Raw genomic sequence first — 19,543 nt, forward strand, 5'->3', positions numbered from 1 at the left:
ACCGGCCTCGGGCGGAGGACCCGCGCTTGCTTCATCCTCTCGGGGCCGCGGCGCCGCCACCGCTTTTGTCGCTTTGGGCTGCGAGGGGGTGGAGGCCGCCATCTTGGGTCCGGCACATGCGGGGCGGCAGCCAGGCGGGGCGGCGGAGCGCCGAGACTCCAACTGAGTGCGATCAGGTGGAGTAGTCGAGCGCCGAGTCAACCCAAGAGAAGCCGGCCCAGCCGAACCAGGAGGAATCCACAGGCCCAGAGAGATTGCAGCAAAACCCACGAAGCGATCAGGGTACGGGTCCAGGCAAAACTACTCCACCATCGAACGACAGATTAAGGGAAAGCCAGCGAGGATGGAAGCCGCGCGCATAAAGCTCCAGCAGACGAGAGCAGTAGAGCACCTAACTAACTCTCCTGGCCACAGCTAGGACGCAGGAGGCAGAAAGTGAAAGGCGGGCAGTTTGCTAGCGGGCAGGTGGGGAAAACAGAAAACCGAGAGAGGAAGATGCACTCTGTGGCCAGAAGAACGCCTTCGGAATAATACTGCTGAAAGAGAGATGAAGAGCTTCACAGCAGACAAGCAACGTGAGGGGTATAAAACACTCTGCATCTTTAGGAACAGTTTTAAAAACATTTTTTTTCTATTTCATCATCTGCAAAACCACTTACAGTACTTGAACGGCCAGTTTTCTAGCCCAAAACTACAAAATGACTCAAGTACACTGAAGTGGTGGAGGATATACCGTAGCTGTCACAGTTGCAAGCTCAATCTATATACTAGTTAAACAGCAAATGCTCCTGTGTAGGTAGCAAAGCAAGATAATAGATTAATCGAGATACAACATACTGTATTTTAAAAACTACAACAGATACATAAATAAGTTGTAATTTATGAAAAGCCCCCTTTTATCTCAAGGCTGAGAAAACGGGGTTTCCTTCAGATCCACTTATAAGGATCTACTGCCTAAAGAAGACTGTATTCCCTTAAATCTCAATCAGATTTGGGACTTTGGACACTTCCTTGCATTGCAATTAGGCTTTTTTTCAGCTCCAAACCCATTTGTAATGGAGGGGCCCAGGTCATAGATACAAAGAAAGGTGACAGTTTAATAGAAGACAGTAAATTCCATCCTGGTTTTTTATTCCTTGCTTCAGTTGCACCTCTTCTAATAAACAGATCTTCCCTTCTGTTCTGAAGATTAAGAAAGATGAACCGTCTCAAAAAGAATAAATATGCACCAAAGTGTGCTTAAAATCCAACATCCTCTCCATCAGTTCAGGTTGAACAAAGCTGCTTTTAAGCCATAAGACAAGGGAGATAAATATTTCAATCAGAAGACTATTTTTCTGAAAGTGAAATGCAATTCAAATATCTCCTCTCTTTTGTTGCAATCATAATCCCACTTATCTGGGTGTAAGCCCTATTTCCCATTTCTCTAAATTTCCTATTCCTATATTTAAATTTTCATTTTTCTGTAACTGTTCATATATATTTTTATCTCCACCAAATATCTGTCCACTAATGTGAGTTGGGGGTTGAACTCATCACTAAACAAATGCCTAGGGACTGGGAAAAGGAAGTGCCTTTCAGCAGGCAAAGAATGTATTTTCTTCACCAGCACTAGGTGCATAAAAAAGTGACAACTGATTTTAATAAAACTGTTAGGAAGGGGTCCTCTTTCCTTCTTCTACAATGGCATTCGCTTTAATCAGCTGTAGAATGGACAGAATATCCTTCGTGGGCCAGGCTGGGCTCATAAACCATATATGTTTTAACAGCACTGGTCCAACCTTGTATTCTGTAGTTTTCTTAGTACTGTTACAACATTTTTACTGAACTATGAGAATTGTTGATTCACTTCCTGTTGCCAAAGAAAGGGATTTTATCCACTGGAAATAGTATTCAATAGTAACAACTCAAGTTCTGGTAAATATATTATCTCATTGTGAGAACTGACACCCCAAAAAAAAGGGGGTAAAAATTTTAATTGGCTTTGGTTAGGTCTGTCTGTGCTTCATACATTAGATGAAATTATCTAAGACCAGAATGCTACAGTTTAGGGTCAGCATTAAGAATAGGAAGTCCAGATGATAAAATAAAATATGACCAAGATGCTTTTAGCCCACATGCCACTCAAAACAAGGTCCATGCCTCTTTGGAATCTACAGGCTTTGCACGAGTTAGAGACCCAGCCATCTATGTATGCAGATTCAGGGGATATCTGAAATACATGCCTCAAAAAAATCCATGAAGGGTTTAGGTCACCGGGGGCTGGGGAGTAAGAAAACATGGCAGTTAAGTTTCATTGTACATGACCTTCCAATGGTTGGGGGGGGGGGAATGCAGATAGGGACAGAGTGACACAATGCTGGTCTGTGTTTTTTGCCACACACAGAGGAGGGAAAGAATGGTTAAAATCACAAATTCATTCTTTTTCTTTGCTGAGGTTACAAAATGAATTTGAACCTATGAACAATTAGCTTCCAAAAAGAAGTGTCTTAATGTTGAACTTTCACAGTGTCTATATTTGAAAACCTTCACTATCTACAAACAAACAAAAACCACAAGAAACCACTTCTTAAGAAGAGGAACATTGTTCCCCATGTTTCTAGGGTTTATACACTCTGGGCATGTATTAGGAATCCAATGAACACTTTATCCCAAGATTTATAATGAATTGGTTAATCCATATGGGAAATTTCCCCAGACCTCCAAATAACACAAAAGCCTGCCAGAAATCTAATCAACCAATGTTACTTGCTTTAATAATAATAATAATAATAATAATAATAATAATAATATATCTTGTTCTTTGTGGTGTTGCTTGGCTTAGTACGGCCTTGAAAATACAGAGATGTCTGTATTTTTTGTATAGATAAATTAGAGCCTAAAGTTCAGTGAAGTCCTACTCATAACATTTTAAAGCAAAAGGCATTTGCATTAAGATAATGATTTGTAAAGGATGAGCTATAATTTTATAATTGCAGGCTAGCATTGGTTTCAAACTAGATTTCCATTTTGCCGACATAAAACCCAACTGTTCAACATATTACTGAAAACTGAGCTGAAGAAGAGAATATATTCCTAGTATTTTTCATGAGGAGAAGCAAAACATTCTAGAGCTGCTTTCTTCACTAACATGAGACTCCATCTTCCTAGTCACTTTAGTCTTGTTGTATTTCCATATTTTACATAATAAAGCTATTTTCTCTGTAGTCAGGTTAGGCTAAACTACTTTCTATTTTGGCTGTCAGTATGCAGCAGAGTTGCTTGGTGTCTCATAATTCTATGTTACACCATTCTTGTTCTTAGAGGATCATCTTCCACAACTGCCTATAGTAGTCAAAGCAGAAGCACCAGAAGGTTTTATAAAGATACCGTATGTCCTCAGATAACCATGTTCCTGACTGGCAGCTTTTATTTCTGATTACAGCTTCACTCTGAGGGAGGAACCAGCTATTATAGGAGACAGAGCTGCAGCCACTCCTCTGGCCTTCCCTCCTAATGCTATGCATTCCAATTTACATCATCCTCAATTAGCATAGCCTAAGGTCGGGGATTAGGGGAGTTATAGTCCAGCAATATCTGAAGGGCCACACATCTTTGACCTATACAAATCTGAGAATCCCCTGGCCTTTGTCTAGCATCCAATACCTGTTCCTTCCATGATGTACAAATGCAACCACCTTTTGAGATGAAGACTTGCAAGTGCTTCCATCAAGGGACAATAGTAGAAGTTGTTGGAGGTTTTACTTTTACTTTTTATATCATGGTGATCTTGGCACGACTGAATTCTGCAATCCTTCTTCCACAAATCAGGAAAAGGTTATGAAGCCATCCAGTAATTTTTTGGTCCACATTCCCTACCTTGTTTTCAGTACCCTTCTCTCTTACTAGAACTTAAAGCTGAGTAAGTAATGCCAGTTTAGCTGTTTTATTTCATTTCTGAATGCATCCAGAACGACAAGGCATCAAAGATTTTGTTCATGTCACTGCTAACCTTAATGCATTTGACTAGCAACAGAAATCCATGAATGTTTGGTTTCCCATAACACATCATGATACTTTTCTACAGTCAGCTTTCCTTTACCGTCTCCACCATAATTTCCTGTAGGCTGTATTGCTGTCCTCAGTACTGCAAGAATGTTAAGTAAATAGATAGGTAAATTAATAGGTATGTGCATGCTGATGACACCATATGCAGTTTCTGACAGTTGTTTGTGTGTTTAGGCAAATTTTCTAGCTACATTATGTCTCTACTTTGCAAAGACAACTGCTGATTTTTCACAGTTCTTAGTATAGATTAACTCATAAGAGTTAGAAATGGACACCATTATTCCCGTCTGTTGCTTTTTATCAGTAGATAAAAAAAATTATTTGCAGAAACGTCCATCTGGCAGCTTGTATATAATGCATGATATATTGAGGGCAAGTAAACATGTTAATTGCTTATTTATTGCATTTATACCCTGCTCCTTTTCGGATACTTTCTCCTTTTCGGGTGGGTTAAACCACAGAGCCTAGGGCTTGCCGATCAGAAGGTCAGCGGTTCGAATCCCCGTGATGGGGTGAGCTCCCGTTGCTCGGTCCCAGCTCCTGCCAACCTAGCAGTTCGAAAGCACGTCAAAGTGCAAGTAGATAAATAGGTACCGCTACAGCGGGAAGGTAAATGGTGTTTTCGTGTGCTGCTCTGGTTCACCAGAAGCGGTTTTGTCATGTTGGCCACATGACCTGGAAGCTGTATGCCGGCTCCCTCGGCCAATAATGTGAGATGAGCGCCGCAACTCCAGAATCGGTCACAACTGGACCTAATGGTCAGGAGTCCCTTTACCTTTACCTTTTCTAAAGGGTGACTTACTTATGGCTTTCAAGCAGTCTCTCATCCAGGCAGCTCACAGGGCAAGAACTGCTTGACTGTGGATAGGCATTATGTGCCTGCAGACTATTCCTGGAGCCAAACATATAACTTTTCTTCATTTCACAGTGTAGCAATGCCTGCAAAATTCCTTTTGAATCTGCCATTTAGCATTCCTTGCATTTGCTAAATGCCATTCCACAGACAGGAGGACTTGTATCAGCTCCTTAATAACACCAAGGCCACTGTGTGGCAATGCACACTCACATCTTTTTCTTTAGGCTTCAGTAAACAGCATAGACAAGATGGGATTTGGGATCAGAAATACATTCCAAGTCCTACAGAAGAAACTATGCAGAAATCTATTTTCTACCTTAGTTAGTATTACAGAGCACAAATATGTCACTTGCTAAATACCATGAGTCTACAATGTAACAGTATCCATCAATTCTTCAAACCAATGAACAAAGTTCAGACTACTGACCGAAAATGGTTTAATGCTGCTGGTTATATAAAGGTTAAAGAATACAAAATAATAGGAATGGGATGGCGATTGAAAGTAATTATACCCTTGAGGAACTGTGTGTGAAGCGGTTTATCATCCGTGACAACTTTGTTATTATAGTCTCTTTCTGCCCCATGAAAGTTTTTCCAGTGAGAAAACCTCAGAACCATGCCTAGAGAAGACAAGCTGTACAGACAAAAATCTAATAGTTAAGAACCTAAGTTGTCACAGTTAGAAATGGGGGTAGCCCAAGTCAGAATAGGCTGGCTAAAAAATGTAGCCGAATGGCAAGGATATGACATGGCAACATGATGTATTTTCTTGTTTGTTTTAGGTTTAGATCAGATTTTGAGGCAAACTTCATATCATGACCATAGCTGCCAAGTTATCCCTTTTTTAAAGGGATTTTCCCTTATGCTGAATAGGCTTCCTCGCGAGAAAAGGGAAAACTTGGCAGCTATGATCATGACTGGAGAAAATAACTGAACACTTCCTACTACAGAGAGATTAGTCAATACTTTTGATCTGCAGTCTACTTTTTCATCGGGGTGCAAAACCTGAGCACCCAGTTATGACTGACTGCTTAAAAATTGGTCTTGTGATTTGCTTAGGAGGTCAGGAAGAAAAATGTTACCCAACTCATGCATTCCTATGTGGTCCTGGTTAACACATCCACTTCCCATAGAATCAATCCTCTCACTTAACAAACTATAATTATTTATTTTCTCTTCTATTCTCTCCCCCCCCCTTTTTAATACATTCTTCTTTGACTCAATCTTTTTCTGCTCTGTTCCTCTTTCTCTTCACTTCCACTCAATTTTTTCTCATTCCCACCCACACCAGTTTTAGGCTTTGACACTTTTGTTTCCTTCTCTTTGCTCCCACACTTTGTCTTTTATTGAGATATGTGTGTGTTTATATTATATACACTCCTTTATCTCAAAAAGCCTTCCCTGAAGTAGGACTTAGACCAGTCTATGACTTCTGGGGAGACTTGGGCCACTGCGTGACATCGCAATTAGACATCCAGATGTCTTCCTCTCCATGGGCTCCTAGGAAATGTCTGAATCCTGTGTTTTACCTCTGTATCACTATAATTCATAATAATCACCATCACTTCCTTCAGGTTGTTCTGTAAAGGTTATCACCAGGCAGTAAAATTCTGAAACTGCTTACCATCTCTGAAGGGCTGCATAGGCTCATCTCCCCAGGAAGGAGGGAACGGGGAGAAAGGTGATTGTGAAATGCTGCATTCAGATAAGGGGGTCGTGCTGTTGCAGGGCCCAAACCCAAGCATCTCTCTCTCCTGATTTGGCGATGAAGGATCTGTTCCTAGTGCAGACTGAAGCATAGGGTATTCTGATGAATTGGCTAGTAGCTCCTTCAAAATGTTAATTGGTGAGATGGTGAGCTCCCAGTTAGTGATTCCAAAATCCCTCAGGTGAGCTCTGGCATGGCTGGATAATCCTGCACGTGTGTCAAAGCCAGCCCCACAGAATTCACATCTCATTAAACTGAAAGTACTTGGATCAAAGTTTGCAACTGTGAAAGAGGGGATAATAATCAGTGCCATATTAAGACATAAGCAACAGGCAATAAATGCTTTCAAAGAACCCCCACTAGATCACATGATTTTAAAAAACACCCCAAACTATGAAAACTAGACATTGCAAAGATGCAATAACATCTGTTGTTGAGAGGGAAAATATGGGAGCATACATACCCATCTTCAAGGAATGAAAAATATTAGAAAAATTGAAAAAATTATAAATTGAATACATACTACCTTTTTTCTTCTTCTTTTGGAAGGAAAATTTTTGCTCAATAGCTTTCACTTCTTCTGCAGAGATGAAGTGACGGACATTGTAGCTCACACCCACCCTGTTCAGGTGGCCCCGCACGTGATTGGCTAGGCCAATCCCATTGTGGAACCTGTCAGGACAGTACGGGCATTTCCTCTCCTCATTCTTCAGCATCAATGAATCTGCATCCAGAAGATCATCCAGTTCTAAAGAGCTTTCTAAAGAGGAATCTAATAGGAAGACACCTAAGGGAAGGGATTCATCCACTCCAAACTCTTGGGAAGGAGGCAACATCTTTTTCTTGAGAATCTTCATCTTGGGCCGCTTCATCTTTCTGGGATAAATATTAATCTCATCAACAAGAACAATGGGGACCATGTGACGTAACTGATGCTGCTGCCCCGCTGATGCTATTGAATAATCTGTTGCCTTCAAAGTGCCCCTGAAATTCCTTTTGAGGTCCAAAGCAGATTGAGGAATAGCAACAGGCCTGAAATATCTATTCTCTGCTAACTCTATTTCTGTTGCTAAAGGGAATTCTTCTTCCATACTCCTAATATCGCTTATGGGTAACCATTTGTGCTGGAGTTCCTCCAGCTCACCTGGGTGGCTTTTGGCATTCTCTCTCTCAGTCTCAAGTGGCGGTGCTGTGCTTTTATTCCTTATTTGTTTCAGGGCATGCGGAGAATAAGCTTTTGCTGAGGTAAGAGTAGACATCCCCAAGATCTTATGTGAAGAGCTATAGGGAGCTCGTTTCCTAGCCCGAAACCCAGGCATTGGGATTTCTTTTTTATTAGTGCCATTGCTTTTATTAAGTCTCTGGTGGCCCACTGTGAAGCCATGAAGGGATTCATAGTGGGACGTGGTTTCACAGTGGGACTGGGGAAAATGTCTGCCTGCTTTGCTCAAATAATCAGTTTCTGAAAATCGGCCAGACCTGCTAGGGCTGTAGGCATCCCTACTAGTTCCAGGCTGGTTTACATCTGCTTCAAAAGACTCCGTGTTCCAGGACAAGTGGGAATGAGCATATTTCATGTGTTCTTTTAAAATGTTTTCATTTGGGGCTGGAAAGCTGCAAAGCATGCAAGTGCTAAGACCTTTGTTGCTACTGTGTGCATGCGCCACTTGAGGTACATGATCATTTGGCCTGAAATGTCTACTATATATGTTGTGCATGGAGCTGTCCCGTGGATCACTACCACTGGAACTGCCAAACAAGTTCACATTCTTCAAACTTTTATCTTTCCTCTCCTTGACATGCATCTTTGCATGTTGGACAAATACCTTAGAGGAGTTGGTTCCAAACACACACTTTGGGCACTGTAGCCTGGCATCACGGCCTTCATCTGGGAATTCATTGAGCTTCTGAATTTCCTCAATGATTTTTTCTCTGGACTCCTGATGGAGTCTCCTGTGCTGCTCTAGAGAACCAATGTCCCCAAAAGCCCATCCACATTCACTACAGGTCAACTGACACTGACCTCCAATGCCCTCTCTGCCTTGATCCAGCCCTAGTCCCCTGTTATGCTGAAGCATATGGTCCATCAAATGTTCCTTCGTCTTAAAATAGATGCTGCATTCAATGCATGTGTACACAGTAGGGTCCTCTTCCTGCGCCGCACCATCTTTCCCCTGCTCCTCCACCAGGGTGTTGCACATATAGGGTCTTGTGTCATCATAGGTGCTGCAGGAAGGAGATTCCACAGACCTCGGAGGAACACGTTCCGAAGCATCTCCAGCATTAGCAGTCCAAGCATGTTTGCGGACAGAAAGGTCCGTGGCTGTCTGATGCCCCGACATCGGTAATGCCCACTCAGCAGTGTTCGCAGAACTTACTTCGGCTAAATCAGAGTCCATTGCCTGCCCCTTCCTGGGGGAGAGTGCACTCTCAACAGTCCTTGCTTTACTTGCATGAGGTTTTTGCATTTTTCTAAATACTGGTAGAGCTAACAAAGAAGCTTCTCGTGCAGACTGTCCCCTAATGGCCAGGTTTCTTGCTACATCTGTTGGCTTATTTAGATTTCTGTAGGGAGGCCTTAGCCCCTCATTGTGCTCAGAAAGCCAGTCAAGCCTCTGAAAGCCCTTCTTTCCCAACCCTTGCCTTTTGTCTAAGTGCTCTTTGCTGAAGGCTTCTAGCTGCTTTGGTTCATTGCTATGGTGTCTTTCATCCCCACTAACAGTCTGTGCTCCAGGAGGGGGTGGTGAAGTTTCCACTGCTGCTTTGCCAGGGTCTAACGGCTCAAGCTCCCCTTCTAGATCATCCGTATTCCTTTGCACAGTTTTTATAATGTTAGGTTCCATTGCAGAAGTGGGTTCCTTTGGATAAGAATTATTTTTCCGTGCTGCTTCCTTGGAGCTTGCTAAATCCTTCAAACCCGGGAGTCTTTCTAAAGTGCTTTCTTCTTTGGAGACACTGCCCATTGTCTCCCGTAAAGAGCAATCCCACAAGGCAGTCGTGCTTCTTTGATCTGCTGAGCCCCTAGATTTTGCTCTGTAACAGCCTTTCCTGGATTTTAAACGGTCTTCTGCCTTGGTGCTGAAAAGAACAGTCAACAAAAATCAGCTAAAGGATATGTATTGAATTGTTGCTCTCAAAAGATATATGCATTTATAATCATGAACTATTTATTGACTCTTAAGTCACAGCTGAGATCATGCATTCTACACAGCCCTCCCTTTGCTGCTGCATGGAAAACTGGTGTGCGTGCAACATTTCAAATGCCTGTATACATCTCCCTGTGCACTTCCATCACTCAAACAACATTCTCAGATGAATCATTACTCTTCGCAAAAGGCAACACAACACCTCAAAGCCCTACTCCATCAGCTCAACCTGCTGGGGGCTACTGCCATTTGGATCCCCTTCTCTTAGCACTTTCACCTCAGTAGCTATTCTATCTGGCTGCTACGGGTATGTAACCAGAAAGTTTTTGTATTAAAATTGGCTTTTTCTGAATTCTCTTCTTTTTCCCTCATACTATGTCTTTCTCTTTTCATAGTATGGCCTTTAGATTTTAAACCGGAAGGCAGAGACTGTGACAATTTTAATTTTTTGTACCTCTCAGAGCCAATTTTAGTCACTTTATCATCATAAAGAGACAGGCCTTCGTATATCTTTCTAACTAGATAATGCTATCTAAAGTTTACATTGTCCCTTCATAATCAGCCCATTTTCTACTATTGTTCAATTGTCCAAAAGAAACCTTTCATTTCCAGCACTAGCAACAACCTTAAATTTGCTAAGCGACTCTGTAGTACTTGCCATTGGGTCATGAGCCATATTCATTAGCAGTGTTTTTTGTTGCTGTTGTTTTCTACCATTTACCTCATTAAAGAGATATAAAACTTGCCATGATTGTTCTGGAGCAAAGTCACAGGGCCAAACTAAACTACAAGTTATGTTAAACATGCTTGTTACTTCCCAGCTTCTTTCTTTCTTTCTTTTAAGAAAAAGCAGCTGTACAGCAGGTTTGTTTTCTAACTCTCTTTTCTCCATGCCTTTTCTGGAAAAAAAACTGTTCTCCCCATCTGCTATTGTCTCCCCAAAAGCACTACTTGCAGTAAACACTACTTTTGAGGTGCTTCACAGTCCAGATCCAGATTAGAGCCTCACACTTCTACATTTTTGGGGGGGGGAATGCCCAGCACTAACCGTGATTTAAAAAATGTTTGGCTAATGTAACATGCCGCCTGGATCTGAAGTTGTCCCACCTCCTAGCCATTGTTCCATCATCATTTTACTTTTTGTACTTTCAATTTACACCATTGAATCTCATTCATTTTAGACTCCTTAAGCCTTTTGGATGCTAACTTCTTTCGGTAGAAGCTATGTTTGGATTGTTTCCTCTCTGGGCTAAAGTAAAAACAGACTTGTCTGAAATGAGCTATACACTTCATCGGAATTCCATAATGCAAGTTCTTATAACGTCTTCCTTGGCCAAGGTCATCCAAGATGGCAGGGAAAGAAAACAAGAGCACTTAATAGAGCCAACTTATCCTCTGCCAAGCCCACAGAACAATGAAGAGTAGAGAAATCTGATAATGAATGGTTGAAGCTTCATGCAACATGAAGGCCTAGAGACTGAGCTCACACTGCAGTCTTATGTGCCTTTGCTAGGCAACAAGTCTCACTGATTTATCAGATTTTATTTTGAAGTTTGTTTATTTGTTATGTTTATAACCAACTGCTCATCGCTCAGTGTTGAATAGTCCTAGGATCAATAATCAAGTGGCAGGTATATGTTCTATCAATTGATCCAATGACCTGAACAGCAAGCTTCTCTGACTTGACTATGACCCACTTCAAAACGAGAACCCAGGGAAATTTTCCAGGAAGGATTACATGAGTGAAGGCACACATGTTATATTGAATGGTATTATACTAAGCTTGATGTTGCAATACAAATGAAAGACCTTGGGAACTGGCCCACAGAGATTAAAAATGCCAAACCCTGTAATTCTCCCTCTAGCAATTTCAACACTTACCAGGCTTCTTTCTTGCGAGTTGTGTTTGAGACAACAGCACAAGGAGAAGGATTGGGCTCATCTGCAAGAGAGAAAAGGTGGCATCATATGCCTGACTTGTGTAGCATACCGTGGCTTCAAGTGTACTTTACAAAACATGTAATGTTATAGCTATAAAGCTTTCCAAGCAGCTAAACCCACCCAGTTTGTGTCCCTTCCTCAGGGCGGGTTTGGATTAGTATGGGATTTCTAACCCACACTGTTTAATCCCAAGCACCAACAATTTGATATATAATCATTCTAGCAGTTAAGCAGTTTAAAATGAAACAAGATAGATGTAAAATAAAGCATGTCCAAGAATCCATCTTATAAGTAGTAAACAAACAAGCAAACACCCATTCTAGTGCCTTCGTATCAAAATACAAATTTGCTTCCTCTGCAAAGTGAGATGATTTCAATTGAAGCAAAAGGGAGTCTCTCTCCACCCCCACCCCCACCCCCACCCCACACAAACTGCTGGTGCAGATGGCCATATCCAAATCAATATCATAGCTGGGGACAAACAATTAAAGTCACCCTACCCACCAACCAACCAACCACCCCTACCACCTCTTGAGCCAGACTGGACCACCACACTGGAAATTTGTGTTTCCACACTGGAAAGCTGGCTTTCTTTTGTGCAGAAAACAGGAGTGGGTGTGAGAGACACACAGCCCTGCTTACACCTGGTAACACATGGAGGGTGTGCTAAAGCACACATTATGATCATATATCTTAACCTGCTAGGCCTGCAATGAATGCATCAAACTTTGACCACACTCAGGCACTTCCAGTTCTGTGTGGAATCCAGGCTCGACCCATCCCAATCTTCTGTTACGCTGCCAAAAGGAAGCAGCCATCAATATCTGGCCAAAGCTTCCACTGAACCCTTTCTTTTGTTGGAATTCATACACAGCTCTAGGACCCGATTCTGTGCCAAACCCAAACTGCACTGTAATTTGGCTTAATTCTACAAAATTCCCAGCAAGATGGTCTGCAGTGGGAAACTGTGTGTTCCTGAAGCCACAGTGCATAGGATGGCACTTTATACCAAGTCAGACCATTGGTCTATTTAGCCTATTATTGTTTACACTAACTGGCAGCAGCTCTCCTGGATTTCAGGCATGAGTCTCTTCCAGCCTTACTTGGAGGTGCCAGGGACTGAACCTGGAAACTTCACATTGTAAATCAAATGCTCTACTGCTGAACTATGGCTCTTTCCTCAAAGATTCCTTTCGTTGCCAGAACCTGACTGCTTGTAAAATGGCTTAACGAGAGGAACTACAGTCATATACTAACTAAAGGTGGTTTTAACACATGATTCAAGAACCTAACTTGGCAAGTACAGTGGTACCTCTGCTTACGAATTTAATGTGTTCTGAACACACATTTGTAAGTTGAAAAAATTTGTAAGTTGAATCCCATAGGAATGCATTGGGAGAAAAAATTCGTAAGTCGAAGCAACCCTATCTAAAAATTCGTAAGTAGAAAAAATCCTATCTAAACCGCATCCAAGATGGCGGACGGAGCTCCATTTGTAAGTAGAAAAATTCGTAAGTAGAGTTATTTGTAAGTAGAGGTACCACTGTATATTTCATACCCATTTTGTCCCCAAATCCCCAAATGGTGGAGCATCAGGGTTTTCACTAACTTTCAACTGATGATAAGAATTTAACAATACCTGGATGTTAGTCAAATAAAATGGAGATGAGACTGCAAACAGAACCAATTTCATAAATGCAGAACTTAGAAGCACTAGGGTTATAACACTAAGGCCCAAACTACACATGATGTTGAATATGTGCTTCACATTTAATGGGCAGGGGTTTGTTTTGTTTTTCAACAAATAGCATCAGCTGGGGGCTATTACTGTACTGGGATCACAGATGGGGAGTTTAACCCTTTCTACCCCTGCTGTAATTCTAAGAAAGTTGCTCTCTGACGCTGTTATTTATTTTGACAGGGAACAAGTGCTGGAGAGAAAGAGAGTTGGAGTTTGGCCACAACTGAGGCAATTTCTACAGTTTTGAGAGTACTGGCAGGTGGAAGGAATGGTGGCATCTTGCTGACATACATTGCTACAAATAAAAAATATTTTTGCTGACATACATCGCTACAAATAAAAATATTATTAATATGTGGCTTTAAAGGGAAGAGGGGCATATGGCAGAATGCCAGAGCTGACAGGGTCAACCAAATGCTACTGGAGAGCACAGGACAGGAGTATCAGGTTGAAACTGAAAAAGCCTGAATCTGCACCATCCATTTTTGTGACTGAATCTTTGTACATTCCTTCCTGCTCCTGAATGCCTTCATGGGCTGGAAATGCAATGGCATCCTGGTTATATCAGGCATTGTTTATATTTGTAGTGCAATGAACATGAAACAGAAGAAAATAAAACAGCAAGTTTTGTAGGTAAGCTTCACAATTCAATGTGATTTTCACTTGCAGTGATCCTAGGAAGGAAAAGTTGCCCGTGCCAATCCAGGCCGAAGACAGATATAGCATTTTATCAGTGTGAGCTTGCCTTCAGGCCAGCTTCTCAACTTGCCTGGTAAACACACAACACATAACAGCATGTCAAACAGAAAGTTCAACCTTGCCAGTTATGCTTCATGTGGGCTATTCACTTAAAAAAAAAAGCTGCACATACGAATCTCTATGTTTAACCTTCTCATAAAACAGAGAGCAAAGATGATGATGATGATGATGATGATGATGATGATGATGATATCAAAACCATTCTGAGAATTGCGAAGGAGGTGTGTACAAGGCAATCAGTGGCATCCAGAGATGAATCTTCCACATTTAAACAGAAATACTTTGAAAAACTGCAGAATAGAACACTTTTTCCAAAACCTGTCCCAGGAGAAACGGTTATGTTTCGACTGAACAGACTGAGTGCTCTCCCACTAGTCTGAGGACATACAAAGAGCTCTTTTAGACCAGATTAAAAGCTTATCTAGTCCAGCATTCTCTTCTCACTGTGGCCAACCAGATGTCCAAGGGAAACCCACGAGCAGGACATGCATGCAACAAATGTGCATATAATACATTTATCTTCACTGTCAGACTTTGATTCAAGATGCACAGCCATGCCGTAACTTGGATGGAAGCATATATTTTCCAAACAGCCTTTTCTTCAATACGGCCGTGAAAGAGAATGAAAGACTCTATTATACACTATCTTCAAGCCAAGACGTGGAGTATCTCCAGATTTCTGTGACAAAGCTGATGGAAATCCAGGCCAAAAGAGATAACACCTCTGAAGCCTGTCCATTTTTTGGAGTGTTTTGCAAGACAGCAAAAAAAATGAAACTAATATGTTGGTGGACAAACAGCAGGGTCCTGTTTGTTCGGGGGGGGGGGGGAGATACCAAGTAGGCTACTTTCACTTGCAAGGGAGGAAAGAAGCTGGAGAGAATTGCAATCTTTATAAAGGGACAAAGAAAGGTAAATTTTGAAGTATTAAAAATATGGAGCTGTTCAGGAAAAAGCAGTAGAAGTACAGATAAAGAGAGTAGGACAATGGCAGAGGTGGATCTTAGGAATTCTTTTGTTCACGAGAGCTCTAGCATTTCTATTTTTAGAAACCATCTCCTTTAGAGGAAAAACAGAACAATTTATCTTCTTACTGATGAGCACAAAACTGTACTCGGTGCTGCAAGACCTCATTTCTTGGAAACAGCAAGAGATGAGGGAATTTAATGTCTTGCTTGATCTTAGGAGGCGGACATTTTAACCTCTCTGGTAATCCAAAATAAACTTTGCTTCTGAATATTCAAGAATGGGAGTCGTGGGTTTTTAGAAAAACAAAACACAAACACATACACAGCAGGCAGCAGATTCTCCCTTTAATCACAGCCAAAGTTTCAAAGCTAGCAAAGCATCCTCATAATCTAAATAGTACAATCTGATGTGTTTTTTTCAATGAAAGAATAGATATAGCAATCTAGTTTTCTAAATGATGCAGAAGTGCTACTTATCTGCCATATTATCTGTCATTATATTGGTGTATGCTTTACTGTTTTTTGTGAACCGAGTAACAGCTACAGTCCTCCAACTGACTTCTGTTCTGATGCTTAGCACAAACCACCCTGCCAGGCTCACATCAGGTTCATAGTCTTGAGCTGTTCATAAGATCCAGAGCTGTGTTGCTTAAGAAAATAATGATAATCCTCATATTATTTCCAAAGACACTAAAGCATCAAACAATTCCAAGTTTACCTTCCTCTAACCTAAGGTTACCAGATTTTGTTCAATGAATCTGGGGACACTTTTCAACTTCAATGGATTTTGTAACAGGGACTTTGGAAAATTACCCCAGAAGATCAAACTAGATGACATCAACAATTTTGTGTGTTCAAATACAGGACAGGCCCAATGGCATGGAAAGAGGGGGGTGGGTGGGAAAATCTGGTTTTAAAAGCAATGAAGTGGGGGGAATGAGTGAACACTGCTGAATCCTCACCCCACCAAAACACAGAGCTTACTACCCTGCACTGTCCCTTTGGGAACTTTTCTCCCAGCAGAATTTCCAGTATTAGAAGTTGCCCTTGCTAAGAGAAAAGTGTTTGCGGAGAGAAGCCACAGCTCCTTCAGCCACTTGCTCCTTCTCCTTTTAAGACTGCCCCCCCTGTTTTATGTGACTGAAGCTGTTCCAGGTTTAAACATACAGAACGGCTGCTGTCACATCTAGTTCTGCCTAATCTATCATTTGCTGGGCATATCAGCATGATCTTCTTTAAGGGAATCTGCTGTTGCACCATATCATTTGTTGCTGTTAGTAACAACAAAATGCTTCTATAGTGGCTGCATTCTATCTTTTCCCTTTTACGTATAAAAATAGAGGAGACGATAGATTAAGGACTCAGTGTAGTCATTTGGCATCTGCTCTTCCCCCCCCCCCCCAGCTTTTATAAATTCTGCAGGACATTTTTTCCCCCTGCAGTGGCTTTCCTCAAATGCAATCTGACAATATGCCATTCATTCCAAGAGATTTAGCCTTAATGGGGAAAAACTCTTTTCCGTAAATCACAAGGAAAAGTCAAGTATTACACTGCAGTAAAACAATTTTATTAGTTAGCAGGAAAAAAGATGTCATGACTTCAAATGTGATAAATACTATATTTATATAGCCAGCAACAGCACAAGCAATTATAGATAACCTAGAAAACTACAGTCTCAAAAATGGGGTCATAGAAATGGGATACGTACACTTCAAATGTATAATACTAGACATGTCACCAGCACAAACATATTTTTAACAAATGTTGCAGAAAGAAAGAAAGGGCAGTTCACAAACCCATGTATGTCATTTGACATTCACTAACTCAGTTTATTGTGTAAAAGGAAAAAAGAGCCATGTTTAGGCAATAGAAAAGCTCTGTAATGGATTCAGTGAAATATTTCTGGTCTGTGGGGCCCTGCGTACAACCCTTTTGGGCAACTCTATTCACCTAAATACACGTGACTGTGTCCAAAAATACGATGGAGCTAAATGCAAAAAAATGAGTTAATTAGTAACATGGGTTATCTTTTCCTGCGTCCAGATCGTCTGGTGTGCTGTTTTTTAAAACTAAACAAAACAGTCCACAAGAAGATCTGGTGTAAAGGTATAAAGACAAGGCTCTTGGCAATTGGCTTACTAAAAAGGGAAATGATCAGGTAATGTTCTATCCAATCAAAGCATGGCCCATTGGACCAGGGAGACTTAATTCAGAATTATGAGGCTCAGAAATAAATAGCACGAGCAGGCACAGAATGTATCTGTCTCCCCAATGGGGAATCTCTGCTTGTATTTAACAGGATGATTCCACAACAGTAACTTCAGCCTGAAATATAAACTCATTGGGTTTTATCCAGTGCTAGTACTATTCAGAGTAGACACCATGAAATTAATGAACATGACTAATTTAGGTCCATTAATTCCAATGAGCCTACTCTGAGTAGGATCTGTCATTGGAGGAGGGGGTCACACTACTCGATGTTTCACTCAGCAGTGAATATGAGCACTAACAATCCCTAACTTAAGGGGTAAGCAGTTGACATCACTTCTGATTCATCCAGACGACCAATCAAACCATGCTTCCAGCTACATTTCAGTTGGGCAGTTGCACTATTCCTAATTCAAAGGTAATTTCTAACCCACTACTTCAAGGAGCTTACAATTATAAACAGTAAACAACTAAATGGTTTAAAAAAACCAAACTGAAACACAATAAAATACAACAAGGGTTGGTTACAGCCCTACAGGCAGGTACAAGACTATGGATGTTATATGCCAAAGCTTAAGACAAAAGGAAGTATGATACTGTATTTCTACAATTTTAAAAATATATGTTTATGCCTTTGGTTACTTCTTGTAAACTGCTGTAAACACAAGCCTAAAATATTGAGTTTGGGATATACTCGCCATATAAGACTACGCAGAAGTAATTCCCGGTGCTGTGCTGCGCTGCCCATTTCTGGGGTGCCGGAAATCGCTTCTGCTCAGACATGCGCAGAAGCAATTTCTGGCGTCTGGGCATGCCCAGAAGCTGGAAATCACTTCTGTGCGTGCACAGATGCCATTTTCAGCACCACTCAGCGAGTCCCCGCGCTGTGCGGCGCCGGTTTAGGGCGGCGTAGCGCGGGGACTTGCCGAGCGGGCAGCTTGGTGACCTGGCAGCTCGTGGCTGGATAAACAGCCTCTGTGGGCACAGCGCTGCTCCTGGTGAGTGGATTTACCGTACTTGTACAGCGCTACCCTTGCTGCTTTCATACGGTCGCCAGATACCGCGGGGATGCGGCCACGGCTGTTTTTGAGCTCCCCCCACCGTATGCGGCAACCGCAGATTCTCCAGTCCGGTTATACCCAGCATATAAGATGACCCCCGACTTTTGAGAAGATTTTCCTGGGTTAAAAAGTCATCTTATACGCCGGAAAATACGGTAAATGTAAATGCACCTTAAAGGTAAAGGTAAAGGGACCCCTGACCATTAGGTCCAGTCGTGACCGACTCTGGGGTTGCGCGCTCATCTCGCATTATTGGCCGAGGGAGCCGGCGTATAGCTTCCAGGTCATGTGGCCAGCATGACAAAGCTGCTTCTGGCAAACCAGAGCAGCACATGGAAACGCCGTTTACCTTCCCGTTGTAGCGGTTCCTATTTATCTACTTGCATTTTGACGTGCTTTCGAATTGCTAGGTTGGCAGGAGCTGGGACCAAGCAACGGGAGCTCACCCCGTCACAGGGATTCAAACTGCCGACCTTCTGATCGGCAAGCCCTAGGCTCAGTGGTTTAACCACAGCGCCACCTGGGTCCCCTTAGAGAGGTAATTAGGATGCAATGCACAGATAAACTGTGCAGAGCTGTGACTCCCCTTCAATGCCACCGCAAGGGACAAAAGTCCTTGCAAACCCCAGATATACACAGCTGCCATGCAACCAACTGATGCTGGAGTACTCTGAACAGCTTCTGGCTAGGCAATAAGATGGCATGGGCTTATGGCCATCTGGCTAGAAGCCATAGCTATTGATTCCACCAGTCACTGCAATTTTGCCAGCGGTTACAACAGGTATCTGCTTCACAGTGTCCCGACCTCAAGTAAACTCAGGATTTGAAAGAACGGAGGAAATTAAACATAAGCATATCAATGGCACACTGCAGCTCAGAGTAGCTGAGTTGCAGATCTGGTCCCTGGGTACTTTGAATGCCAAAATAACTTTGATATGAAACTCAAGAACTTCCTCAAGGCCCTTCCTAAAGCCTTTGTGCAATATGTTTACAAGCCTTCTTGCAAATACATAATAAAACAAAAAATAATGCAGGCTTGGAGAAAGAAGAGTTAGTATCTGTCATTCTAAATATCACAAATACTACGACCCAACAGAGGCCTGCAGCA

General features: G+C 41.9%; 1 protein-coding gene across 13 annotated transcripts in view; it reads right to left on the reverse strand.

Annotated features, from left to right (window-relative positions):
- WIZ (WIZ zinc finger) overlaps positions 1 to 19,543 on the reverse strand; it is a 71,333-nt gene that overhangs the window by 20,863 nt on the left and 30,927 nt on the right. For 8 of the 13 annotated variants that reach the window (XM_035104739.2, XM_035104738.2, XM_035104740.2 and 5 more), the window contains 3 exons: positions 11,639 to 11,699; positions 7,135 to 9,689; positions 6,528 to 6,893 (listed from right to left, as the gene is read on the reverse strand). In XM_035104739.2, the coding sequence (XP_034960630.1) occupies positions 6,528 to 6,893; positions 7,135 to 9,689; positions 11,639 to 11,699 (2,982 nt within the window). The other 5 variants (XM_060271779.1, XM_060271781.1, XM_035104749.2 and 2 more) reach the window with 5 other exon arrangements.

The sequence above is a fragment of the Zootoca vivipara genome, chromosome 2 (genome assembly GCF_963506605.1).
Source record: "Zootoca vivipara chromosome 2, rZooViv1.1, whole genome shotgun sequence".
NCBI lineage: Eukaryota > Metazoa > Chordata > Lepidosauria > Squamata > Lacertidae > Zootoca > Zootoca vivipara.